This window comes from Acomys russatus, chromosome 22 (genome assembly GCF_903995435.1).
Source record: "Acomys russatus chromosome 22, mAcoRus1.1, whole genome shotgun sequence".
Classification (NCBI taxonomy): domain Eukaryota; kingdom Metazoa; phylum Chordata; class Mammalia; order Rodentia; family Muridae; genus Acomys; species Acomys russatus.
In genome coordinates, this window is record NC_067158.1 from 28096557 (window position 1) to 28119018 (window position 22462).

At 43.9% G+C, this 22462-nt stretch overlaps 1 protein-coding gene across 1 annotated transcript in view; it reads right to left on the reverse strand.

The window, feature by feature from the left end:
• Tbc1d14 (TBC1 domain family member 14) overlaps window positions 1-22462 on the reverse strand; it is an 87880-nt gene that overhangs the window by 43157 nt on the left and 22261 nt on the right. Inside the window, 1 exon segment of the mRNA XM_051165127.1 lies at window positions 6330-6450. Within this exon segment, the coding sequence (XP_051021084.1) occupies window positions 6330-6450 (121 nt within the window).

Below are 22462 nucleotides of genomic sequence, written 5' to 3' on the forward strand. Positions count from 1 at the left end.
AAATATGTACTTTTCTATGACCTAATTGGAATCAGTATTTTATCACTTCAAGTGGGAACCCATCACCCTTGTCCTGGTACCTGATTGTCTTATATGTTACTTCTACATACAGTTAAAGACCCATACAACACTACTTTTGCAGTCAAGCAAACATTTTTTTGTTTTGTTTTGGTTTGATTTTTATTTTTTGTTTTTTTGGTTTTTTTGTTTTTTGTTTTTTGAGACAGGGTCTCCCTGTTATATAACCTTGGCTGTCCTGTACTCCCTTTGTAGACCAGACTGGCCTTGAACTCACAGCGATACACCTGCCTCTGTCTCCCAAGTGCTGGGGTTAAAGGTGTGCGCCACCACGCCCAGCCTAACCAAACACATGTTTAAAGAACCCACTGAGAATTGCCCACATACAACTAACCCTGCCCATCTGCTTACCATTTATGTTCCTCTTTCTTTCTGTGTTCCAAGGTTCTTTCTAGTACAATGATTCTGCAGTGACCAACTCTCTGTTGAACTATAAAATGACCCCTGAAAGTATAGTCTTTGGCCAACTCTCTTACAACAAGGCTCCTGGCAGGAAACATTCTTGTCTCCATCTAAGAACACTTTACTTTCACCTTGTTCTTGATACAACATTCTGGGTTGACAGGTCTTTTCTCTCAAGAATTTAAAAGTAGGGCTGGAGAGATAGCCAGAGGTTAAAAGCACTGACTGCTCTTCCAGAGGTCCTGAGTTCAATTCCCAGCAAGCACATTGTAGCTCACAAACCATCTATAATGTGATCTGGTGCCCTCTTCTGGCCTGCAGATGTACATGCAAGCAGACTGCTATATACATAATAATAAATAAATATTTTTTTAATTTTTAAAAAAGAATTTAAAAATATTGATTCCCTCAGTGAGTTTTTAAAAATATTTTTATTGTATTTTTAATTATATTGTAGTAGGGGTCTATGAGTGCTCAAAAGGTGGCACTGGGTCTCTTGGAGCTTGAGTTGGAGGTGGCTGAGCTGCCCAACCTGGACGCTGGGAACTTAACTCTGGTCCTTTGCAAGTACAATAGCTGTTCTGACTGCTGAGCCATCAGACCTCCAGCCTTTTCTGTGGTTCTGATGAGAAATTCATAGACAGACATTCAAATTATTATTCCCTAATAAGTAATACACTGTTTTTCTCTGGATGCTTGTAGCCTTTTTTGCCTTTACTTACAGCAGTTTGTTTATAACTTCTCAGGCCATGGACTTCTTAGAACTTATCCTGTTTATGGGGTCACTGACTTGACCAGTCTGTAGGTTTGTGTCTTTTGCCAAATTTGGGATATACTCCTTTACTGATCCTAATAATTTTTCTGGTAACAAATTCTTCCTCCTGAGACTTCAGTGACACAAATTCAAACTTTAGTGATTCTGGCTTCTACTTTTTAATTTCTGTTTTATTTATTGTGTATGTGACTGTGTGTGATACAGGTATGTATGTCCACAGAACATGTGTGGAAGCCAGAAGAAAATTCTCACAAGCTGGTTCTTTCCTGAAACAATATGGAATCTAGGAATTCCACTCAGATTGTGAGACCTGGACCTGCTGGACCATCTCCATATTTCTGGATTTTAAAACATTGTAGTGGAATCTGCTATGTTCAAAATTATGTTACTTTATTGACTTTACTTTCATCTGTACTGTTAGACTGCATTCAGATGTATTTTTCTGTTATAAGTGTCCATTTATTTCTTATATTCTCTATTTCTCAACTAATTTTTCTGTCTTCCACTATCAAGAGTGTCCGCCCTGCTCGCTGGAGCATTCCTCTGATGGCTCCTTTAAGGTCGTACACATCCCAGCATGTGCTAATTTTAGGATCGGTGTCTATTGACCATCGAAAAGCAGTCTTGTCCTTAAGCCCAATAATTCTGAACTATATAATCTAGGCTTTTCTTTCTTTTTAATAGTTTTAAGATTTGCTGAGCATGGTGGTGCATGCCTTTAATCCTAGCACTAGAGAGGCAGAGGCAGGTGGATCGCTGTGAGTTCGAGGCCAGCCTGATCTACAAAGTGAGTTCAGGACAGCCAAGGCTACATAGAGAGTCCCTGTCTCAAAAAAAAAAAAAAAAAAGATATATATATATATTTTATTTTTTGTGTCTATGTGTTTTACTTGCATGTATGTTTGTGCACCACATACATGCCTGGTGCCAAGGAAGTGGTGAATCTCCATGTGAGTGCTGAAAATCAAGAGCAACAAGTGCGCTTAGCCACTGAGCCAATTCCCCAGCTCACATACTTGTCAAACATTATGCTCCAAGACCCAACCTTGTGTAAATGTTGATGTTTTTGTAACCTATTTGGATTCCAGACATAAAGATCAAGTTCCAGCCAGCTTTTCTGTTACATTGTAATTCCAAACTCAGTTTTCAGCCCTTTGACTCTGTCCTTCATGTGCGCCACCCAGTGGCCAGTCAGAGATTTGCATGTGCTATCCATTCGGGTCTACTTAAGTTACTTAGGGTGAGACCCATGTACCCAGTCAGCGGCAGGAAATCCAGAAATCATAACAATCTTAAAGAAGTCACTCTCTTGCGTGTCTCTTTGCAATCCCCAAGTGCCTTCTAGTTCCCTGAGTCTCCCTGCTGTAGTTAGGTAGCTTTAGATTCATTCTCTTACCCTGGGCTATTATTTATTCCCCTAAGAAAGTGTCTCTGAAGTCATCACGTAAGCTGATGGAAAGCATGACAATTTTCAAGGTTTTTATGAAATGTGAGAACAGCCCTGAAAAGTAACATTTTAACATTCGCCACATACCTCCAAAGAAACTTGAGTCTTTTTGAGGTCAGGTGCCTTGGGCAAAGCACACAGTGTACTTCTGCTACAACAACGTGGGCCTGATTATTAGCAGGGAGTCTCAACAGCATCCCGTGACCAACTGCATACACTATCTCTTAAGTTACAGCAACATTGTATTCTATGCCAAGTCCACAGCTTAGGAAACCCAAAGCAGACAACTGCTCCGAGGTCACACAAGTGAAAGGAATGCAGAGCTGGTGTGCAAACCTGTCCCATTTCTCTACCACGAACTCTGCAGCCACATCAGCACACATACTTTCCTGCCCCTGGTGCCTGGGACACAGCCTGATGCAGCATGGAGCAATGCTTGCTGAGCAAGCAAATGAATGGGGTCTGCTCAGTGGCTCAAGCTCATTCTCACAGTGGGCTCCATTTCCTGTGGCTCAGGGTTAGCTTGCCAAAAGAAAGAAACAATGATAACAGCAAACACTTTTGCAACACTTACTGTGCTCAATACCAAGTGTACAGTATGACTCACTCACTTAACCCTCACCACCTGGGAGGATAAGCACATTTCCTCCAAACTGTAGAGATGACAAAATGAAGCTCAGAAAGGTTGAGTAGCTTGTCCAAAGTAACACAGCTAAACTGTGCCAGCTGAAACACAAACCCAGGCAGTCTATCTCAGAAGTTCGTGTTCTTTTTCTTTAACACTTACGTGTGTATGTGGGGATATATACCAACAATACCTGTGTGCAGAGGTCACAACACAACTTGGAAGAGTCAATCCTCTCCTTTCACATATGTTGCACTCAGGGAATTAGGCTTGGCAAGCAAATGTTTTTTTGTTTGTTTGTTTTTTCTGGTTTTTCTTGTTGTTGTTTTTGTTTTTTTGAGACAGAGCATCTCTGTGTAGCCTTGGCTGTCCTGGACTTGTTCTGTAGACTAGGCTGTCCTTGAGATCAGAAGTCTCCTGAGTGCTGGGAGTAAAGGCATGCCCAGCTTAAGGTTATGTTTTTTTTTTTTTTTTCTTTATTTGCATCAGTGTTTTGCCTACATGTATACATGTGCGAAGGTGTCGGATCCTCTAGAACTGGAGTTCTCGACAGTTGTGAGCTGCCATGTGGTTGCTGGGACTTGAACTCAGCACCTCTGGAAAAGCAGCCAGTGCTCTTAACTGCTGAGCCATCTCTCCAGCTCCCAATGTTATGTTCTTAAAGCACCATTTGATGATGCTTCTCCAAGGAATAAAATAATTCCAAAAAGAAGAATATGAAATTCCAAGGATCCAGGGCACTTGATTATGTTTTAGTTCTAAACAAAGTTACTGTTACTGTCTCAGATCACAGGTATAGAAAGTCAAGGATCCAACTCTGGCCTCTGTAAAGTCAAGAGTTATACCATTAGTGACAGAAGCCAGCTCAAGCCAGTGGTACCCAGAAGTCATGACTCTGACTCCTTCTCTCTCTGGCTTTGCCAATTTGGGGTCAGACCTGAGATATGAGAGGGCCAGAGACACAAAGTATATACAAACAGGCAGGATTGTGGGACTCATGCGTAGGGGTACAATTACTTTCTTCATTATTGATGGCTAAAGGCAAAGATCTTCTCAACATAACCATGTTCCTGCACAGCCAGCTGGCCTCCACATTCCACCTCACCAATAAGATTCTAAAGCAGATAATACATGAAATGAAGCAAGTCACCTCAAGAGCTATAAGGATGCCTATTAACAAAATTGTCACTCCTCCTGAAGTGTAGATGAAATAACCTTATTTTATCTCCTAGGAAAATGGCAGCTAAGTTTTCCATACAAATTCATATTTAATTGTCGCTCATAAATAAACCTCTACAATGACTCAAAATCAAAATGTAATTTACAAATATAAGATCCAACATGGTGGCACACACCTTTAATCCCAGCACGCAGGAGGCAGAGTTAGGCGTGTCTATGAGTTAGAGGCCAGTTTGGGCTACCGAGTGAGTTCCAGGACAGTCAGGGCTACACAGAGAAACCCTGCCCTGAAAAGAAAAATCTTTTTTCCAACACTGATAACTTTAGTGAGTTTCCCAGGGAAACGGTAGACAACATTCTAAGAAATTTAATTTGCAAAGACATGAAAATGCACTGTGTGGAAAACCACCTCAGCCTTGCATACCCTATATCCAACAGTCATCAGTGCCTGTCCTTGGCACTCATGACCTCAGCTAGACCAGGTCCCTCTTCTCAACACAGACTTGCAAATGAGCTTCTCACACTCAGCTAAGGAAAGCCTTCCAGCCAGAGAGGAGCACCAGCACACCACTCAGGTCACAGCCTCCCCTCTGACCCTGAGGCTCAGCTCTCAGAGCTCACATTATGCACCACCTTCCCAGGCCTGGTTCCTGACTGCCTGGAATGGCATTGCAGCCCTGCCACTCTCTAACTACTAAGACACTGTACAAGTCACTCAGCCTTGGCACCTCCATGCCTCCTCAGTAAGCTGAAGAAGACAATGACTACATGTTCCTTATAAAGTGGGGCAGCTTTTTAGGTTTTGAGAATTCCATATATGAATGCTGTATTTACACCCTTTCAACCCCACCTTCTCCCCTTCCAATTGATTCCTGTGTCCTCCCAACTCCCTCTCAAATTCATATCGGGGAACATCATGGGTCGCTGTTTAAAATAAACTAGAATCACAAATGCTACAGTTTAAAACTAGTAACCCCTCAGCACACAATCCCCATACCAACTGCACCATCTTATGTCTACTTTCCATGCCCTGCCATGTGGGCCTTGCCCTCCTGACCTGGGCCATGTCCTTTCTCAATCCCAGTTTCAGTCATGAGGACTAGCACCTGGCTGGGTCTCAAGAATATAAATCAGCGAACATAAATCTAAGGTGGGAAGAAGGCTGCTGAGGACAACTACTTGGCCAACAGCAGACCCTCAAGGCAACAGGTTCAGGGCCATAGCACTTGGCCAACAGCTGACCTTCAAGTTAAACAGGCTCAGGGCCTCAGAGAAGTTCCTAGTGCTAATAGTCAGGGTTGCCTAAAAGCTGTCACCATGTGGCATGGGCTTCTCCTTGAGAAGATAAGCAGGTGCTCCCACTGCAGACTTGAGGAGCAAGGAAGTCAGTGGGATGTTGGTACATGCCTGGCCTGGCGCAGACAGCATCTAAGTAAGCAAGCGGCAAGGTTGTCCCAGAGCTTGGGAGCATGATGGCCTAGCCTGCATTCTCCAGAGCAACATTTAAGTATTTAAGCTCCAAGAGGACTGCATTAGGATCAAGCACATTAAAGCTTGATTATAAACATATCTGCAGCTGTTACTGGAAAGATTGACTAAACTTTATCAAGTTTAAGCATCTAAAGGCCAGCTGAACTTCCCTGTGTGCATGTTACAAGCTGTAAAGAGGTGAAGAGAGTTCAATCCCAGCACACACTGTATGCAGATTTAAATTTAAGAACCCAGGCACCCAACAAACTCAAAGAGCTTCAACTTCAAGCCTCAGTGAGAATCACCTATGTGGTTCATGAGCACACACCTGTACCCATCAGTGGCTTGCTTACCTTTTGTGTTTTCTTTGAATCTTTCTGGGCAGTCTCTCGAAGTGGGGCTTTTCCAAACAGCTTCCATCCCAAGTCTCTCTGTCTATCAAGTCTTGTATTTTGTTTTCTAGCAAGCAAATTCCTATAGAAAGAAAAGAAAAGGGCTAGCCCATTTCTGGGTATTTATAGAGGCACTAGGACGGCCAAGGCAGGCTGACAGGAACAAATCAAACTTCGCATTAAGAGGGATGATGTGCAGCTGGCACATGTTAACCCCTCAGACTTGGTTTGCGTGCGTGCGCACACACACACACACACACACACACACACACACACACACACACACACACAGAACTACACAGACACAGGTCTTAGACACAAGCTTGCTATAATCAACTATTATATGAAAAAATTTGACAATTTAGAACAAGAAAATGTCAAGGCCCCACAAGCGTGGTAGCACATGACTAAATTCCAGCACTCCGGAGAGGCAGAGACAGGCAGATCTCTGTCAGTTTGAGGCTAGCTTGGTCTAAAGAACAAGTCCAAAGTAGCCAAGGTAATACACAGGAACCCTGTCTCAAAAAAACAAAAAAGAAAATGTGTTCAGTGATAAAGTAAATCAGCAAAAGTCAGCCAGCATGAGCTGAATTCCTGGTCAGCCATTCACTAGCGTTGACTAGTCTGGACCAGGAAAGTAATCTGAGTCTCCGGTTCCTATGAGTGACAGAGAGACCCCATTTGTGATCCTCAAATTCATTACAAACTGACATTTCAAGGACAGCCAGTCTTTCAGACCAGAGTTGCTTTAGTAGCTAACCTGTAGCTTAAATTATCTACAAGGTGACCTATTCAGTCTCAATGATCAGAAAAAAAAATTATTCCAGAGATGGTCACAAGATCTTCTCTACCGACAACATGTAAACAAAAGCTCCAAAAACCACAGCTCCTACAGCTGTATACACCTGGTTCTCAGATATACTGTACTGCAGTTGGGTGCAGTCATTAACACAAATGGCTTCCAGTACGCCCCACAAAGCAGACGTGCCTGACACTTTCCAGTAAGTTTAAAAACATATCAAAACACTACAGACTGGGAAAATATCTTCACCAGCCCTACATCTAACAAAGATCTACTATCCAAAATATATAAAGAGCTCAAGAAATTAAATACCACCAAACCAAATAACCCAATTGAGAAATGGGGTTCAGAACTAAACAGAGAATTCTCAACAGAGGAATATCGAATGACTGAGAAACAAAGAAATGCTCAACGTCTTTAGGCATCAGAGAAATGCCAATCAAAACAACTCTGAGATTCCATCTTACATCCATCAGAATGGCTAAGATAAAAAATTCAAGTGACAACACATGCTGGCGAGGATGTGGAGAAAGAGGAACACTTTTTCATTGCTGGTGGGAATGCAAACTTGTACAACCACTTTGGAAATCTATCTGGCGCTTTCTCAGAAAATTGGGAATAGGGCTTCCTCAAGACCCAGCTATTCCACTCCTTGGAATATACCCAGAAAATGCTCCACCACACGACAAGGACATATGTTCAACCATGTTCATAGCAGCCTTATTCATAATAGCCAGAAGCTGGAAACAACCTAAATGTCCCTCAGGTGAAGAACGGATAAAGAAACTGTGGTACATTTACACTATGGAATACTACTCAGCTATTAAAAACAAGGAATTCCCAAAATTTCTGGACAAATGGATGGAACTAGAAATGATCATAATGAGTGAGTTAACCCAGAAGCAGAAAGACTCACATGGTATATACTCACTTATAATTGGGCACTAGCCCAAAAGGCATGTCCCACAAAAGTCTTCACTTACTAGGAGATTGGGATAGATGTGAGGCCATCATACTGAGAATCTAGGTAAGAAAAATATAGGAGATGGGGAAATAGAAGGACCCAGAGGGTCCTAGAAACCTACCAGAAGAGCATCTTGATGAGTGGATCGGGGCCCAGGGGGGTCTGCTCAAACGATTGCACTAACCAAGAACAATACAAGTAGCAAACATACAACCCCTACTCTGATCTACCCAATGGACAGGACATTCTCCACAGTTATGTGGTGGACTGACTCTCACATGAACTCTGGTGCCCCATATTTGACCACCTCTCCTTGGTGGGGAGCCCTGATGGCACTCAAAGAAAGAATAAGCAGCCTACCAAGATGAGACTTGATAGCCTATGACCATATAGTGGGGGAGGAGGTCCCCCTCGGTCTTAGACCTAGGGGAGGGGAATAGGGTGAAAGCGGGAGGGAGGGAGGAACAGGAGGATACAAGTGAGGGGATAACAACTGAGTTGTAATCTGAGTAAATTAATAAAATTAAAATTAAAAAACATATCAACAACAACTTCAAAAAAGAACAAATGACCAGATGTGGTACTGCACACCTATAATCCCTGAATTCTGGATGTTGAGGCAGGAGGACTGCTACAAGTTCAAGGCAAGCATGAGCTTTGTGGTCAGTCCGAGGCCAGCTTGGCTTCATTAGAGCAAGATCCTGTCAAAACAGAGGAAAGGGAAAGGGGGAGGGAAGGGAGGTCAGGACTATAAGAATGAATTGGTTTCACTGTTTTCTTGCCCTGTTTCTGTTGTGGTTATTTGTAATTGATGGGTTATCTCCACTGAAGAAATAAGCGAATCGAAGCCAGATTAAAAGTATAAAAAGGCAGGTTTACTTGCAAACAATAATGGAATCCATTTCAGAAATGCTTTCGCAGCCCAACACAATTCCTAGTTATATTTGTATAAACAGACAAACTTTGGGCACTCTAGAGCTTCAACCCATTCACCATCTAAGAAGGACTTATGCAATTTAAACTAAGCAAAGCCCTAGGCATCCACAGATACTAAGAAGATGGGATACCGAGAACCTGAGTTACTGGAAGGGTTACATCTGGCTGAAGAGGAACTGCCCTCTCAGGGGAAGAGAGCTGGCACAGATGGTCAAACAAGCCACAGGGGAGGGAAGGCCATGCAATGGCAGTGGCAGTGGCAGGAAGGACAGTGCTTCATGTCCAGGGAAAGACTCTGAGACCTTACAGAGCAACCAAGGATGCGTAAAGGAATGGGCACCTGGCTCTTGCATTTGTGTCTTGGGAGGCTGAGCACAAATGGCGCTATTCACTGCAACAACAGGACCAGAAGATGATGAAAAGAAGCACTTGAAAGCATACTGTCTGACACTGCACAATGGAAGTACAGACAAACTAAAGAGCATCCAAATTCAAAGCTGCTTGGTGTCAGCCTAACATCTTAAGCTTACAAACAAACTAAACTTGACAGACTCAGGGAAAGCACCTTGAATATATTGGATTTTTATAGTTAACCCTTTGAGAACTCTAAGTCACAGTACTACATATAAAATGGTACTACTGCACACAAGTGCTCTGAACACACAAGAGTGCCCTTCAGACCAGTGTGCATCACATGACCAAAGCTAGCTCAGCCAGGCATTGTGAGCACATTAAGGAACAGGCAGGCACAAGCCAGACCCCTGCAACCTTTGTGCAATCCTCCTGCCAGGGGTCTGGCAGCACCTTCGGGACACCTTTTAGAACCCATACACGTGGTACCATTCTTGCCTAGTATTCAGCAGCTCCTTTCCAAGGCTATGTGACCTCATGAGCCACCATCTGCCCACACTGCCCAGGGGACAGAGCACTGGGAGAGGCTGTATTCAAGTTCCCTCTTTTGAGAGTTTAGAATGTCTGTCTCCGCCCAGCAATAGACCCTCATACTTGTCCAAGGCTCTTAGCACTGTTTCCACAGCACTCACTACTTCACGCTGTGTCTTCACCACAGGCTCTATTCCCTCCCCTCGGCTTTTTGTCCCTAGCAGGAGGGGAAAGAAATCACCTCTATACTCCCAGAGTCTATCCAGCAAGTAGTATATGCTCAGCATGTTTACTGCCAATTGGAGTGGCCACCATGTGTGTCTACAAGGAGACAAAGACAGGGAGATGAAAAAGCATGGCTAACAACACTGTCTGAGCTTAATATAAAGTGTCCTCCGAAAGCTTCATGTGTGGAAGGCCTGGTCCCCAGGCCTCAACTGTACTCAGTGACAGAAAAGTCCCAGGGGAAAGAAGGCCTCCTTCTGGTAGCCACCTTGTCTAGGATTCAGGAAGAGGCACAACTCCTTGCCCTTTCTTCAGGGATGCTTCAGGCACTGTTCTGTCCTGGACCCAAGGCCCCAAATATATCTACAAGCACCACACCCTGAAGGCAGGAATGGCTCACACTAGCTCTGTCCGAAAGTCTTGCCAGTGACTTGACCCTATTTTGGGGGGACATGTGACCTGGCTCCACCTTCATGCCTATTCCAGAGGCTGCTCCCCAGGTCCATCAGTGTTTGCAAATAGGTGACAGGAGTGTTAAATGAGGTGGAGGCCAGAGCTCAGCACAGCCATATTCTTGGCCTGCAGGAGAGCTGTCCCCACCCATTACATTAGTTATTTCCATGGTTCTCCACTGAGCAGCACTGGAGAGCAGGGACTCCTCATACCACCACCACATCAGCGCTCAGCACCCCCACAACACAGATATTTGCCGAGAATGAGCTAGCTCGTAAGAACAGGAAGTTCCCAAAGAAGGTGATATATTGGGGGTTGGTCGGTGTTCTGTGCTGAATTCTGGGCCCTGAGATCTGGTTGCAGTCCAGACAAGGACATTTTTATGTATACTGACCAATATTGTGTAAACTTTGCTCCCCAATTCTCTCTGATTGGTTAATAAAGAAGCTGGACAGCCAATTCTGGGCTGACAAGATAGATAGGAGGGACTTCCATCCTCAGTCTTCCAGTCTTAGGTAGAGACCACGAAGGAGGAAGAGAGAAGGAAGAAAGAGAAAGGGGGTGGGGAGGAGGAAAAAAGGAAGACGAAGAGGAGGAGGGGGAAAGAGAGGAAAGGGGAGGGAGGGGAAGGGAGGATGTTGCCATGAGGAATAGATCTGATGGAGCAGAAACAACCCAGACAGAACCAATATGGCATGTAACTTGGAGCGCATGGCTGGGAGATAGCAAGACTAGCACAGAGGGTTAGTATAAGTACACATCTGCCCAGTTATTGAGCTTAAATCTTATTAATAAATTTATTAAGTCTCTGTGTCATTTATTTGGGATCTAGAGTAGGTAAATAGAAAAGCCCCCCCCACAAAGTATAAATATTGGTACAGTCATCTCAGAAGCAGTAAGCTGAGCACTTCTAGCAGCCCCAGAAGCTGCCTGCACCAAGGCAAATCCCGAATCCCAGTGATACTGTCTCAGGCTCTCAGACACTGAGATTAGGAGGACAGTGGAGAAAGTATCAATGGTGAAGCCACAACCAAGTACAAGGGACTAAGTAGGGTTCTAAGAGCTTGAAGTGAGGGCTAAAAACCATGGGCAGGCAACGCTGAGCTGTAGCTGTGCCCGGCAGTGGCTGGGAAGTCCTTTATTTTCATCTCGGTGCGTCATTAATGGCTCAGGAAAAGACACAGACACCCAAGACAAAGTGATGCTCAAAATAGCAGTGTGTCAGTCTCTGTAAAGCAGAAAAAGGCTCCTAAGTACAACGTGGTGTGTGAGACACAGGGCATCACTAGAATTGGGAGCAAGACAGTTGCTGACACATTTACCTGAGGCCTACTAGAGTTCCAGCATGAAGAGGGAGGACCAGCATGCACAGCCTCCTCCAGTTCCTAGAAGGCTTTGTCTTTTTGTTTCTTCCAGACAGAGTTTCTCTGTGTAGCCTTGGCTGTCCTGGATTCGCTTTGTAGACCAGGCTGGCCTCCAGCTCACAGCCATCTGCCTGTCTCTGTCTCCCGAGTGCTGTAATTAAAGGTGTGTACCACCATACCCAGCTAAGGCTTTACTCTTAGGGCCACTTGGGGTACCTGCATAGCAGGAAATAGATGTAACACAGACACCTGCAAAAAGACAAGGAGACTAGGAGCCACGTGTCAAGAAGAGCACCAAATCTGAGACAGAAACACTCCTTTATTTGCAGCTAAAGGGTTTGGGGCTGCCCTGTACAACAATGGGGCCATTACCCACTGTTCCTACTAAATACTTGAACCGTGGAAGACACTGCAGTGAAAAGTGTTGACTACACACAATGTTATTTTTTCAAATGTCAAAAAGAGTGAAAACCATATAAAAGCTATTTATAAATAGCTTTAATAAAGACAAGGGACATTTTCTTAGAGACTGAGAATTATCTGTTGTCACAGACAAAAGCCAGAGTCCTAATAGTGTCAAGTAAGCCATATGGTCAGGTGTCAGCCTCTGCCTGGATGGGCATGGACACCCTGCTAACAGCCACTCTTCTGGGACAAGTCACCAGACTGGATAAACAACTTCCCACCACAAACTCCATGATATTTTTTGAATTGTGAGTCATGCAAATATATCACCTGTTTTGAGGTTTATAAACAAGAAATGGCTGCTACAATGCCAGGTATTTCTGTCATTAGAAAACAAAACATTTTTCTCATCCCTCCTCCACAACATCCCTTCCCCCACTGCATCTCTCCCGCCCCCCCCCACTGCATTTCTCTCCCACAACACCTCTCTCCACTGTATCACTCCCCGCATGTCATTAATCCCCCACTGCATCACCCACACACACTGCATAACTCCCACAAGCAATCAAGCCCCAATGGAGCACTTGAGTTTTCAGCAGACCCTGCAACAAACCCCAGTGAGTATAAACGAGTCCTTGGTTCTCAGCAGAAGTGGCCTTACGCAAGGGAAAAAGGCAAAATGAAATTACTCAGTGACACTCCACTGGCACCACAAACCAAAGCCTTTTGAAAGAGGAACTAAACAAGTTTGCTCAGCTGTTGACATATAAGCTTTGACTCAAATCATTGCGCTCGGATAAAACCTTTGCTGTGCTTCATGGGCAGTGTGAGCAAAGTGGAGATGAGGCTTGATGAAAAATGGCATCCACACACCCTATGTGGTTAATATACCTCAGGAACTCTTTACTTAGCCTTTCATGTTGTACTTCCAGGAGGCTGAGCTCCTACCCCAATTTAAAAACAGCAGTAGCAGAGAGAAGGACCCCAGCTTTCATACCGAGCCTAGAGGGAGGCGGCAAGGAGCAAAAGTAAAGCATTCAGTGGAGCAGATCTAAGCAGGCCAAGGGCACTTGAGAGGCAAAGCTGGACCTGTACCCTAGTCTAACTTTGGCTGCCGTTTCTTCTGAGCCTCTTTTCCATCGTCCACAACTCCACATGCTACCCTACTAAAGTAAAGAAGCATGGTGCTAACTGCAAAGTCCAGCACCCAGCATGTTCTAGTCAGCCCCAGGCACACTTGGTGAGTAACTACTATGCTCAAAGCCCAGACCATAGGGACAAGACAGAGGTCAAGACACCTGTTAAACTATCAATCCCCTCTCATTTCTCTTACTCTCCACCCTCCCTCAATGTGCATGAGTTTTTTGTTTGTTTTGTTTTTTGTTTTGGGGGGGGGGTAGGTAAAGCCCATCTGTTAACCTCTACACACACCTCCTAAAGTCAGGATGCTCAAGAGATACAACCTACCCAGATCCAGCTACCAATATAAAGCAGGTAATGCTGTGCTGGGAATGCAGCTGCCAGGGTGACTGCAGGTCCAGCTTAAAGTACAGGCCCCGTGGAGGCCATCTGCTGCAGCTATCTGGATAGCAACACATCTCAACCAGATATGTATCAGACACTGAGCTCAGCTGCTGGGGGGACATAGCACAGGAAGCAGTATCTACCCAGCCAGAAGCCATTCATAGGAACAGGAAAGAGGAACACGAACACACGAACACACACACACACACACACACACACACACACACACACACACACACACACACACACACACGGCCAATACCAGCATTTCCATCATCTGTTTTCAGGGAGGAGCTGACCCAGATTTTAGGGACTCTCTACAGGAGATCCTTTAAGAAAAAATTATGGCCGGGCATGGTAGCACACTCAGGAGGCAGAGGCTGGCGGATCACTGTGAGTTCGAGGCCAGCCTGGTCTACAAAGTGAGTCCAGGACAGCTAAAGACTACACAGAGAAACCCTGTCTCAAGGGAAAAAAAACTATGAACCCAAAATTAGGGATAAATGAGAGCTTCTGGAGGCTAAGAATCATTAACATTGGCCCACATTCAGTCCCAGCACTCTGGCATGTGAAACCTGGAGCATGTCAACACAGAGGAGACTCCTATAAGCGCTTAAAGCCAAAGTCCATGCCCTGTTATTAAGCATGAGCTGAGTAGCCTCTGGCCTTATAAGTACTGTCACACTTGCCCCCTGCCCTATTAACTTCTGGGAGGTACTGAAAACAAAAGATGACTTCAAAAGCTATATGAAATGCTCACTGACAAGAGACTATGCAGGGCTGCACCTGGCACCTGAACTCAGAAGGCAGTCACAGAGAACACAGGGACAATGTCAACCTATTGTCTGATGTATTTCTTCACCAGGATGTAAATATCCCAAGGTTGCACAGTGCCTCTGCTAGTCGCTGCTTCAGCTCCAGCATCCCAAGCAGGTCCTGAATACATACAGCACGCTTTTTTAAGGCACTGAGGACAGAGTTCAGTGGGCAGAGTCCCTGTATGACGTATATAAAGCCCTAGGCTCTGATCTCAACACAGCACAAAGCAGTGCGCTGGTGCATGCCTGTTAATTCCAGCCCTCAGAAGGCAGAAACAGAAGGACCAGAAATCTAAGTCATGCTTGGCTACATGGTAAATTTGGGGCCAGCCTGGGCTACATAAGACTGTCTTAAAAATAAATAAATAAAATTCTTGACCAAGTTATTTTTACAGAAGGATTGCTACTATACACTTGCTATAGGGAAAGTTAGTATCTAAAACAGTCCAAGAGACATTGAGCCCCATGGAACTAGAATCAGTTGCTGGAAGAGGAGGTTGGCTGTGTGGGTGGATGACAGTCCCTGCCCTGGTGGAGCAGGTTCAACCAGCCAGACACTCCTGAGGGATTTCTAAACCTCTGCTGAGGTGTCAAGGAAGTGAGGCTTTACAAAGGCCTCCACCTCAGGGTACTGCACGTCTGAAGGGCATGTAGCTTGCTATTTGGATTCAGCCATCACTCCTTTTTCCTTCTCTCCTTTGGCTCATGACATCAAAATCCACAGGTGAACTGCAGCCCTCATATCCAGGAGAGCTGCTGGCCCTCCCTGTCACAGCTACCCGCTACTGGTCACCGTCACTTTCCTGCAGCCTGGAACTGAACAAGGCACTTCTCACACATTTTACATTCCCCTCCCAGCATCCAGCCACCAAATAAACATGAAGAGGCCAAGGAGGAACCAGAGAGGCAAAAAGAAGGAAAAACATGGCCGATCCTCTCCAGCCCATTAGAGTGTATTTCTACCCTCAAAATCTGACATGTATGTGTAGCTAAGGTTGTCTCTAGCTTTGCTTTAAGAAAGCAAGGAAACAAAGATAGCCCGATTCAACAGGCTGCTACACAAAGACACATTTTCCTCAGCAATCCTACAACTATACAGTAACAAAGTAAGAACAGGAGGAGAGCACTAAGCATGTCTGTACATTAAAACTGCCCCCAAAGAGCTACATCCCCAGCATACTCCCTAAGCACAACGGAGCATGTTCATTTTTAACAGGGACATCCAAGGAAACCTCCCTACCATATGAAGGACATCAAGTTACCTCACACCAAATCCACCACCACAGGGGGAAAGACCCTGCTCTGGTTGTCCCCAGTTACACAGCTAGAGAGGCATAACAGCCACTCACCTATCCATAAACAGGAGCACAGGAGAAACAGCCATGCTTCTACTGTGGCCACATAGTTCTCAGGAAGCAGCCAAGATGCTCTGAATCTCCTGGTGCCACACACCTGGCAAGCCACAGTGTCAGGACCACACCAGTGTCCTCCTTCTACATGTCCTGAAAGGTGAAGGCTTGCAGGATGGAGCAGATCAGCTGGAAGGGCAGGGGTGGGGCACCTCACAAGTCACAGGAGGGTGGAGGCAGAGAAGGCAGGCAAAGCGGAGCAGCAAAGCCTTACTGCATAGGTCCCCAGGCCAGGACACAGCTCCAGCACAGTCAAGTAAGACAGGACAGGCAACCTTCTGATCACAAGCCACTGTCACTTCACACCTAGAAGTAGTACAGCACTGTACAAACTACCATCCAGCAACACCTCTGACCAGCTGCTGTACTGGCTGGACACTGCGTGCATGGAGAAGCCATGTATGTAAGTGTTAAGTATGTAAGTGGACTATGTCATGTGGCTCACTGTCCAAATACCCATTTGAAAACCACCCCTGGGAGAATTCTCTCTCATTCACATCTGCAGATACTGTTCTAAAAAACAAACCAGAAGCATGGTTGTAGTGGTGCATGCCTTTAATCCCAGCATTCTGTGGAAGAGTGGATCTCTGTGAGTTCCAGGACAGCCAAGACTACACAAAGAAACCCTGTCTTTAAAACACAAAACAAAATAAAGCAGAAGCTAGAAATGACTCAGTGGTTAAAAGCACTTCCTGCTCTTCTACAGGGTTTGACTTTGGTTCCTCAACTCCAGCCCCAGGAAATCTGACATCTTGTCTCCCTGGCTGAAGAAGCTCAAGGTCAGCCTTGGCTACATATAAGTCTAACAGCCTGGACTATTGGGACCCTGTCTTAAAAAACAAAACCCCCTAGGTATGATGATTCATAAACTCAGCATTCCAGAAGCTGAGGCAGGAGGGTCAAGCATATGAGATCAGCCTAAACTATACAGAGAGTTCAAGATACATAGTGACTCTGTCTCAAAAACAAAGATAGATGTAACAATTTCAAGTTCAACAAGAGATTAATTCTAAACCCACCAGCAGTTACTATAGGTTGGTTCTTTTAGGGGCTGTCATCAACCTACATGCCAACCATCAGTTCTGTAAATGACCCCTCCACAGGCAATTATCAGAGAAAGCCTACGTTTGTAACTATACTAGGAACATTTGCTCAATAGCCAGTGACCTTGTCTGGGACTAGGAGGTGATAACTCCAAGCAAAACAATGTCACTTGATACATTGTAGAAAGGAAAAGGGGAAGTGAGTTTATATCATACAGGACAATTAAAAGAATAACTCTATAATTTTTTAAAAAATCACAAAGACAACTCCAGGTTTAGATGGCCTCACTGGTCTTCCAAACATGGAAAGAAGAAATATACACACTTAAAGAACAAGTTTCTTAGTCTTCCTCCTTTCCAGGGCTCATGCCAAGAATTTATTAGGTCATTCAGAAAACCTATTCACTGGCATCATTTACAAGAAAATCAACTCGGTGACATAACACTTGCTTAGATTACACAAAGTCCTGGGCTCAATCTGTAGTGAAGGAGAAAGGGATGGGTGAAAGTAAAGTATGAACACATGTTGAAAAGTCTCTACACAACACTGAAGTATTTTTACTATGGAATTCAGGAACACTAAAGCAGACATTGGTGGCATACAGGTCAATGAATTTTAGCATACCCATAGCCCCAACCTTTTACCAAAGAAAAAGCTTTTATATTACATTTTTTGTTTATTTTGTGTGTATAGAGGTGTATGTACCACAGCATGCTGTGGACATCAGAGAACAACTTATAGAAGTCAGTTCTCTCATTACCCTGAGGTTTCTAGGGACTGGACTCAGGTTGTCATATTTAGTAGCAGCCACCCATCACCTAAGCCACCCAACTAGGCCCAGAGAAAGTTATAGAAACTAATTGAGAATAAAGAAAAAACACATATCATATTAAGTTCTTGATACCAAAGCTAAAAGGGAGATTATAGCCCATAGTCTTATGAATACAGAAAAATTCAAAAGAAAATATTATCAAATATAAAGCATAACACTACCTAGAGAGCCACAACTATATATTATATTAAAAACTATAGAAAAATATATCTTAGAATAATCTTTAAATTTTAATTACATTTTTTTATTTATTATGGGGAACATATGCCACAGCATGTACATGAAGGTCAGAGAAAAATCTGGAAATCAGTGGGTCCTGGGGACCTAATTCAGGTCCTCAGGCTTGGCAGCAGGTACCTTTATCTCCTAAGCATCTCACTCCCACCTTATTTTCTTTCTTTTTTTTTTTTTTTTTTAATTTGGTTTTTGCTTGTTTTCAATTGCATAGGAAGATCAAAAGACCACTATGTGGGTCCAGATCATTAGACTTGGCAGGTGACAAGTGCCTTAACTTGCTGAGACATCTTACAGACACAGGATTCTACTTTCTGACAGGCCTACCTCCCACTACATGGTGAGGGCTTACCTACTTGGTCTCCGTATCCCAAGGCCTGGCATGAAACCCGCTGGGTAACTCATTAATCTAACCCTGAAATGACTCCACTGTAAGTCTCCACAGAAAGTCACAGAGTCCACAAGGCCCGTATTTTCCCTATGCACAGCCTCCCAAGTCTTCTGAACACTCCTTACCACGTAAATACAGGAAGGAAAAATTAAGCAGGGACTCTATTCTCTAATATCAACTTAGATTTTATGAAGAGAAAAAGAAAGCAGAGCAAAGGGGGCTAGAGACATGGATCAACCATTAAGAACACTTACTGCTCTCCCAGAGGACCCACATTTAGTTCTCAGAACACACATAATACAGTTTATAACCTTCTGTAACTCTGCTCCAGGGGATCAAATGCTTCTAGCCTGTGGCCTCCACAGGAACCTAAACTCATGTGCACAAATTCACATGCAGACATGCACATCTACATCTAAGTAAAAATTATCAAACTAAATCTAAAAAAGAAAGCAGTAAGAATGTGGCTGTGTAAATTAATATAAAATGTACTTTGCTAAGAAAATGCAATCTATTCCTAATCTCCAACTGAATGCTAAGAAAAAGAGGGAAAAGAAAGGCCAAAAGTGAACAGTCGGTCCACATAGTAATCATCGGTAATCTTGGAATTGCAACAATCTCAGGAGAGCCATGAGAGAACTATGTCCTTCAGCACTAGGAAGAAGGAAAGTCTGACTGAAGGTAGGAGGTGTACTTGTGGAATATGGACTCCAGCAGAGTGTGGCTCAAATCCCAGCTGCCCAGCCTGCCTGATTCTGGGCAGAAATGAGCCCCCAAGAGCCTTCACTTATAGAATAATATCGCCATTCAGTTCCCAGGACTGTATTTGTCAATGTGCTTATTAACCAGATAGCAACTGGTTAATTACATAAAGCCAAACATCTCATCTCATTTAACATGAACCATATTGATATGAGTTGTTTTTCATTCAACAAATGCATATTGAATCAACTTATATCCTCGGCACTATGCCAAACACTGGAAGTGATCACTGATGACCACAAGTCTAGGTCCTGTTCTCCAGGCAGCTTGCCACTAGGAGGCAGACCATTTATACCATAATGGATGACCTTCAGAGTGTGGAAACCACCTGCCTGTCACATGCAGCAGAGGGAAGAGCTCCCCAAGCACACTCCATACCTGAGAGCTGGCCTTGCTTACACTATATGCCAGAATTGCCCAAGGACTGTTTACAAGTTCTGATGCATGTGTCTCACCCTAAACTAGTTAAGACTAACCTCTGAGAGTAGGGATTGGGCGCTTTTTCCCAACAAGTAGGAGTTTTCATAATTATTATGTTTTCAGTGTTAAGGATGAATCTAGGGCCTCCACATACTAGACACATGTTCAATCACTGAGCTATATCTTTCGCTAATCATTTTGTTAGTGTGTCCCTGACATTTCTATTGTGCTAAGAACTTTGCTCTTTAACCAATAAATGCTTCCTACTTCTTTAATTGATGTTTTACTCTGTATGTACTTAAGATAACTTACTGTTTATGGAAACTGCTAGGAAATGTTATCTTTAGACTTTGTTTTAAATCTGTGCTTCATTTCTACTCACTAAAGCAAAGTCAAAGTGCAAGCCCTGCCCTGCAGCACATGAGCTGTCTAGTATCTTAAGATTCTTCTGCCTGGCGTGTGGTAGTGCACATCTTTAATCCCAGCACTCAGGAGGCAGAGGAAGGCAGATCTCTCTGAGTTTGAAGTGAGCCTGGTCTACAAAAAGAGTCCAGGAAAGCCAAGGATACACATAGAAACCCTGTCTCAAAAAAACCCAAAAAGTAAAAATAAAGATTCTTCTATATCCTTGATTCAAGATGAATTCTTAACCCAATGGGCTTCTAAAACCCAATGTGCCGTTCCCCTATACCCCAGCAAATCTGGGCCACTTTCCCCATAAGCCAGCATATCCCTTAGTTTTCACTCATATAGCAAACATCAAGCCATAGAATATCGCTTACACTGGCTCAAAAAACATGAGTCTATATGGAATGGGTGAAAAGAACTAAGCCACTACATGCCATTAATGTTCAGAGACTGAGGAACATCAGCAAGGAAGAGCTGAGTTCAGGAATGACTAAGACCCAGGGCAAAGCCACATAGCAATACTAGACTACAGGGGGCCTGCAGGAGACAGGGCAGAATGACAGTACTAGATAGGCTACAGGGTACCTGCAGGAGATAGGGCAGAATGACAAGAGTGACAATTCCAGTCTCTAGTGACCTGTAGGAGACAGGAAAGAGTACTGAGTTCTGGTAGGAGCTACCTCTGGACTGGAGAAGCTTCAGGAAAGAGTATCTGCTGTGCTGGCCCTTATGAGTGCTGCAACTGGGCAGAGACAGGTGGAGTAGAAGGGAGGGAGCACCTTGGGCATAGGCAGGAAGTGTGAAGCAGAGCACTGGGGCCAGAATCTATAAGGAAAAGAGAAAGAAGGCTAAAGAGAGAAGTCCTCTCCAAATCCATATCAGCCACTGCCCATTGCTAGGAGGACCATTATTCATAAAACAGAGTCTGCGTGTTCACTGAAGCTTCCTCCAAAGGGAAAGAAAAAAAAAAAAAAAAGGCTTCTGGCATATAGCACTGTGACCTCGGTGGGGAACATGAGGGATGGAGAGGACAGCCAGAACTGACCAGTGGTCAGGGACAATGTTCATGAAGTAGCAATTCTGGGAAACAATCATCTAGTTCATTATCTAAAATACAGACCAAGGGCTCGAAAGATGGCTCAGAGGTTAAGAGCACTTACTGACTGCTCTTCCAAAGGTCCTGAGTTCAATTCCCAGCAACCACATGGTGGCTCACAACCATCTATAATGAGATCTGGTACCCTCTTCTCACATGCAGGTGTACATGCAGGCAGAGCACTGTATATATAATAAATAAATCTTTAAAAAATAAAATAAAATAAAATACAGACCAAGCAGGCTGTAGTACACACAATGGAAGCAAGCCCATTTCCTTATTGTTGGGCAAGTAAGTGATTCATAGAGAAGAAGCCCACAGACAGTGTTAGTAAGTATATGAACAACTTTTAATTATGTAGGAACAGTTTTCTCTTAGTTAAAATGTAAGACACTAAACCATAAAAATAGCCTATGGGTATTTGTTGCTGATACTATTGATTTTTTGTTGTTGTTTGGTTTTGGGGTTGTCTGTTTGTTTGAAACAGGGCTTCTCTATGTAGCCTTGGCTGTCCTGGACTCGCTTTGTAGAACAGGCTGGCCTCGAACTCATCTGCCTGCCTCTGCCTCCCTGAGTGCTGGGATTGGATTACAGGTGTGTGCCCCCCGCACCTGGCTGTTTTTCTTGTTGTTGTTGTTGTTTTTTACAATGCTGTGCATAGAACCCAGGACCCCCACGTATGCTAAGCATGTGTTCTACCTCTGAGGCAGATCCCAGTAGCACTAGTCTATTTTACTTTTTTTTTTTTTTTAACATTTAAAACTCATAAATGGTCTGTAAGGAAATAAAGAAAAATCACAGTAGGTATGAAAGTACAATGATGCCCAGAGCTCTGCTGCATATTTTTAAACAAAGAGATGCTTTAATCATAAATACAGGGGTTAGGAGATGGCTCAGTGGTCACCAGCAACAAGAGCATGCTCCCAGCCCTGTGCATGGTGCTCTCTGCAGGCTTCTCTTAGCTTCATTATTTTATCCCCTCTATTATGATGTGCTGGTTAAACAGTCACTCTGTGTTGCTTTTATACATCAAAGGGACAAATTTAAAAATAAAGTCACAAGCTGTCCTCTAAACTAGGCTGGCAAAAGAACTTCCCACTGCAATGGAAATGTACCCATCTGAGC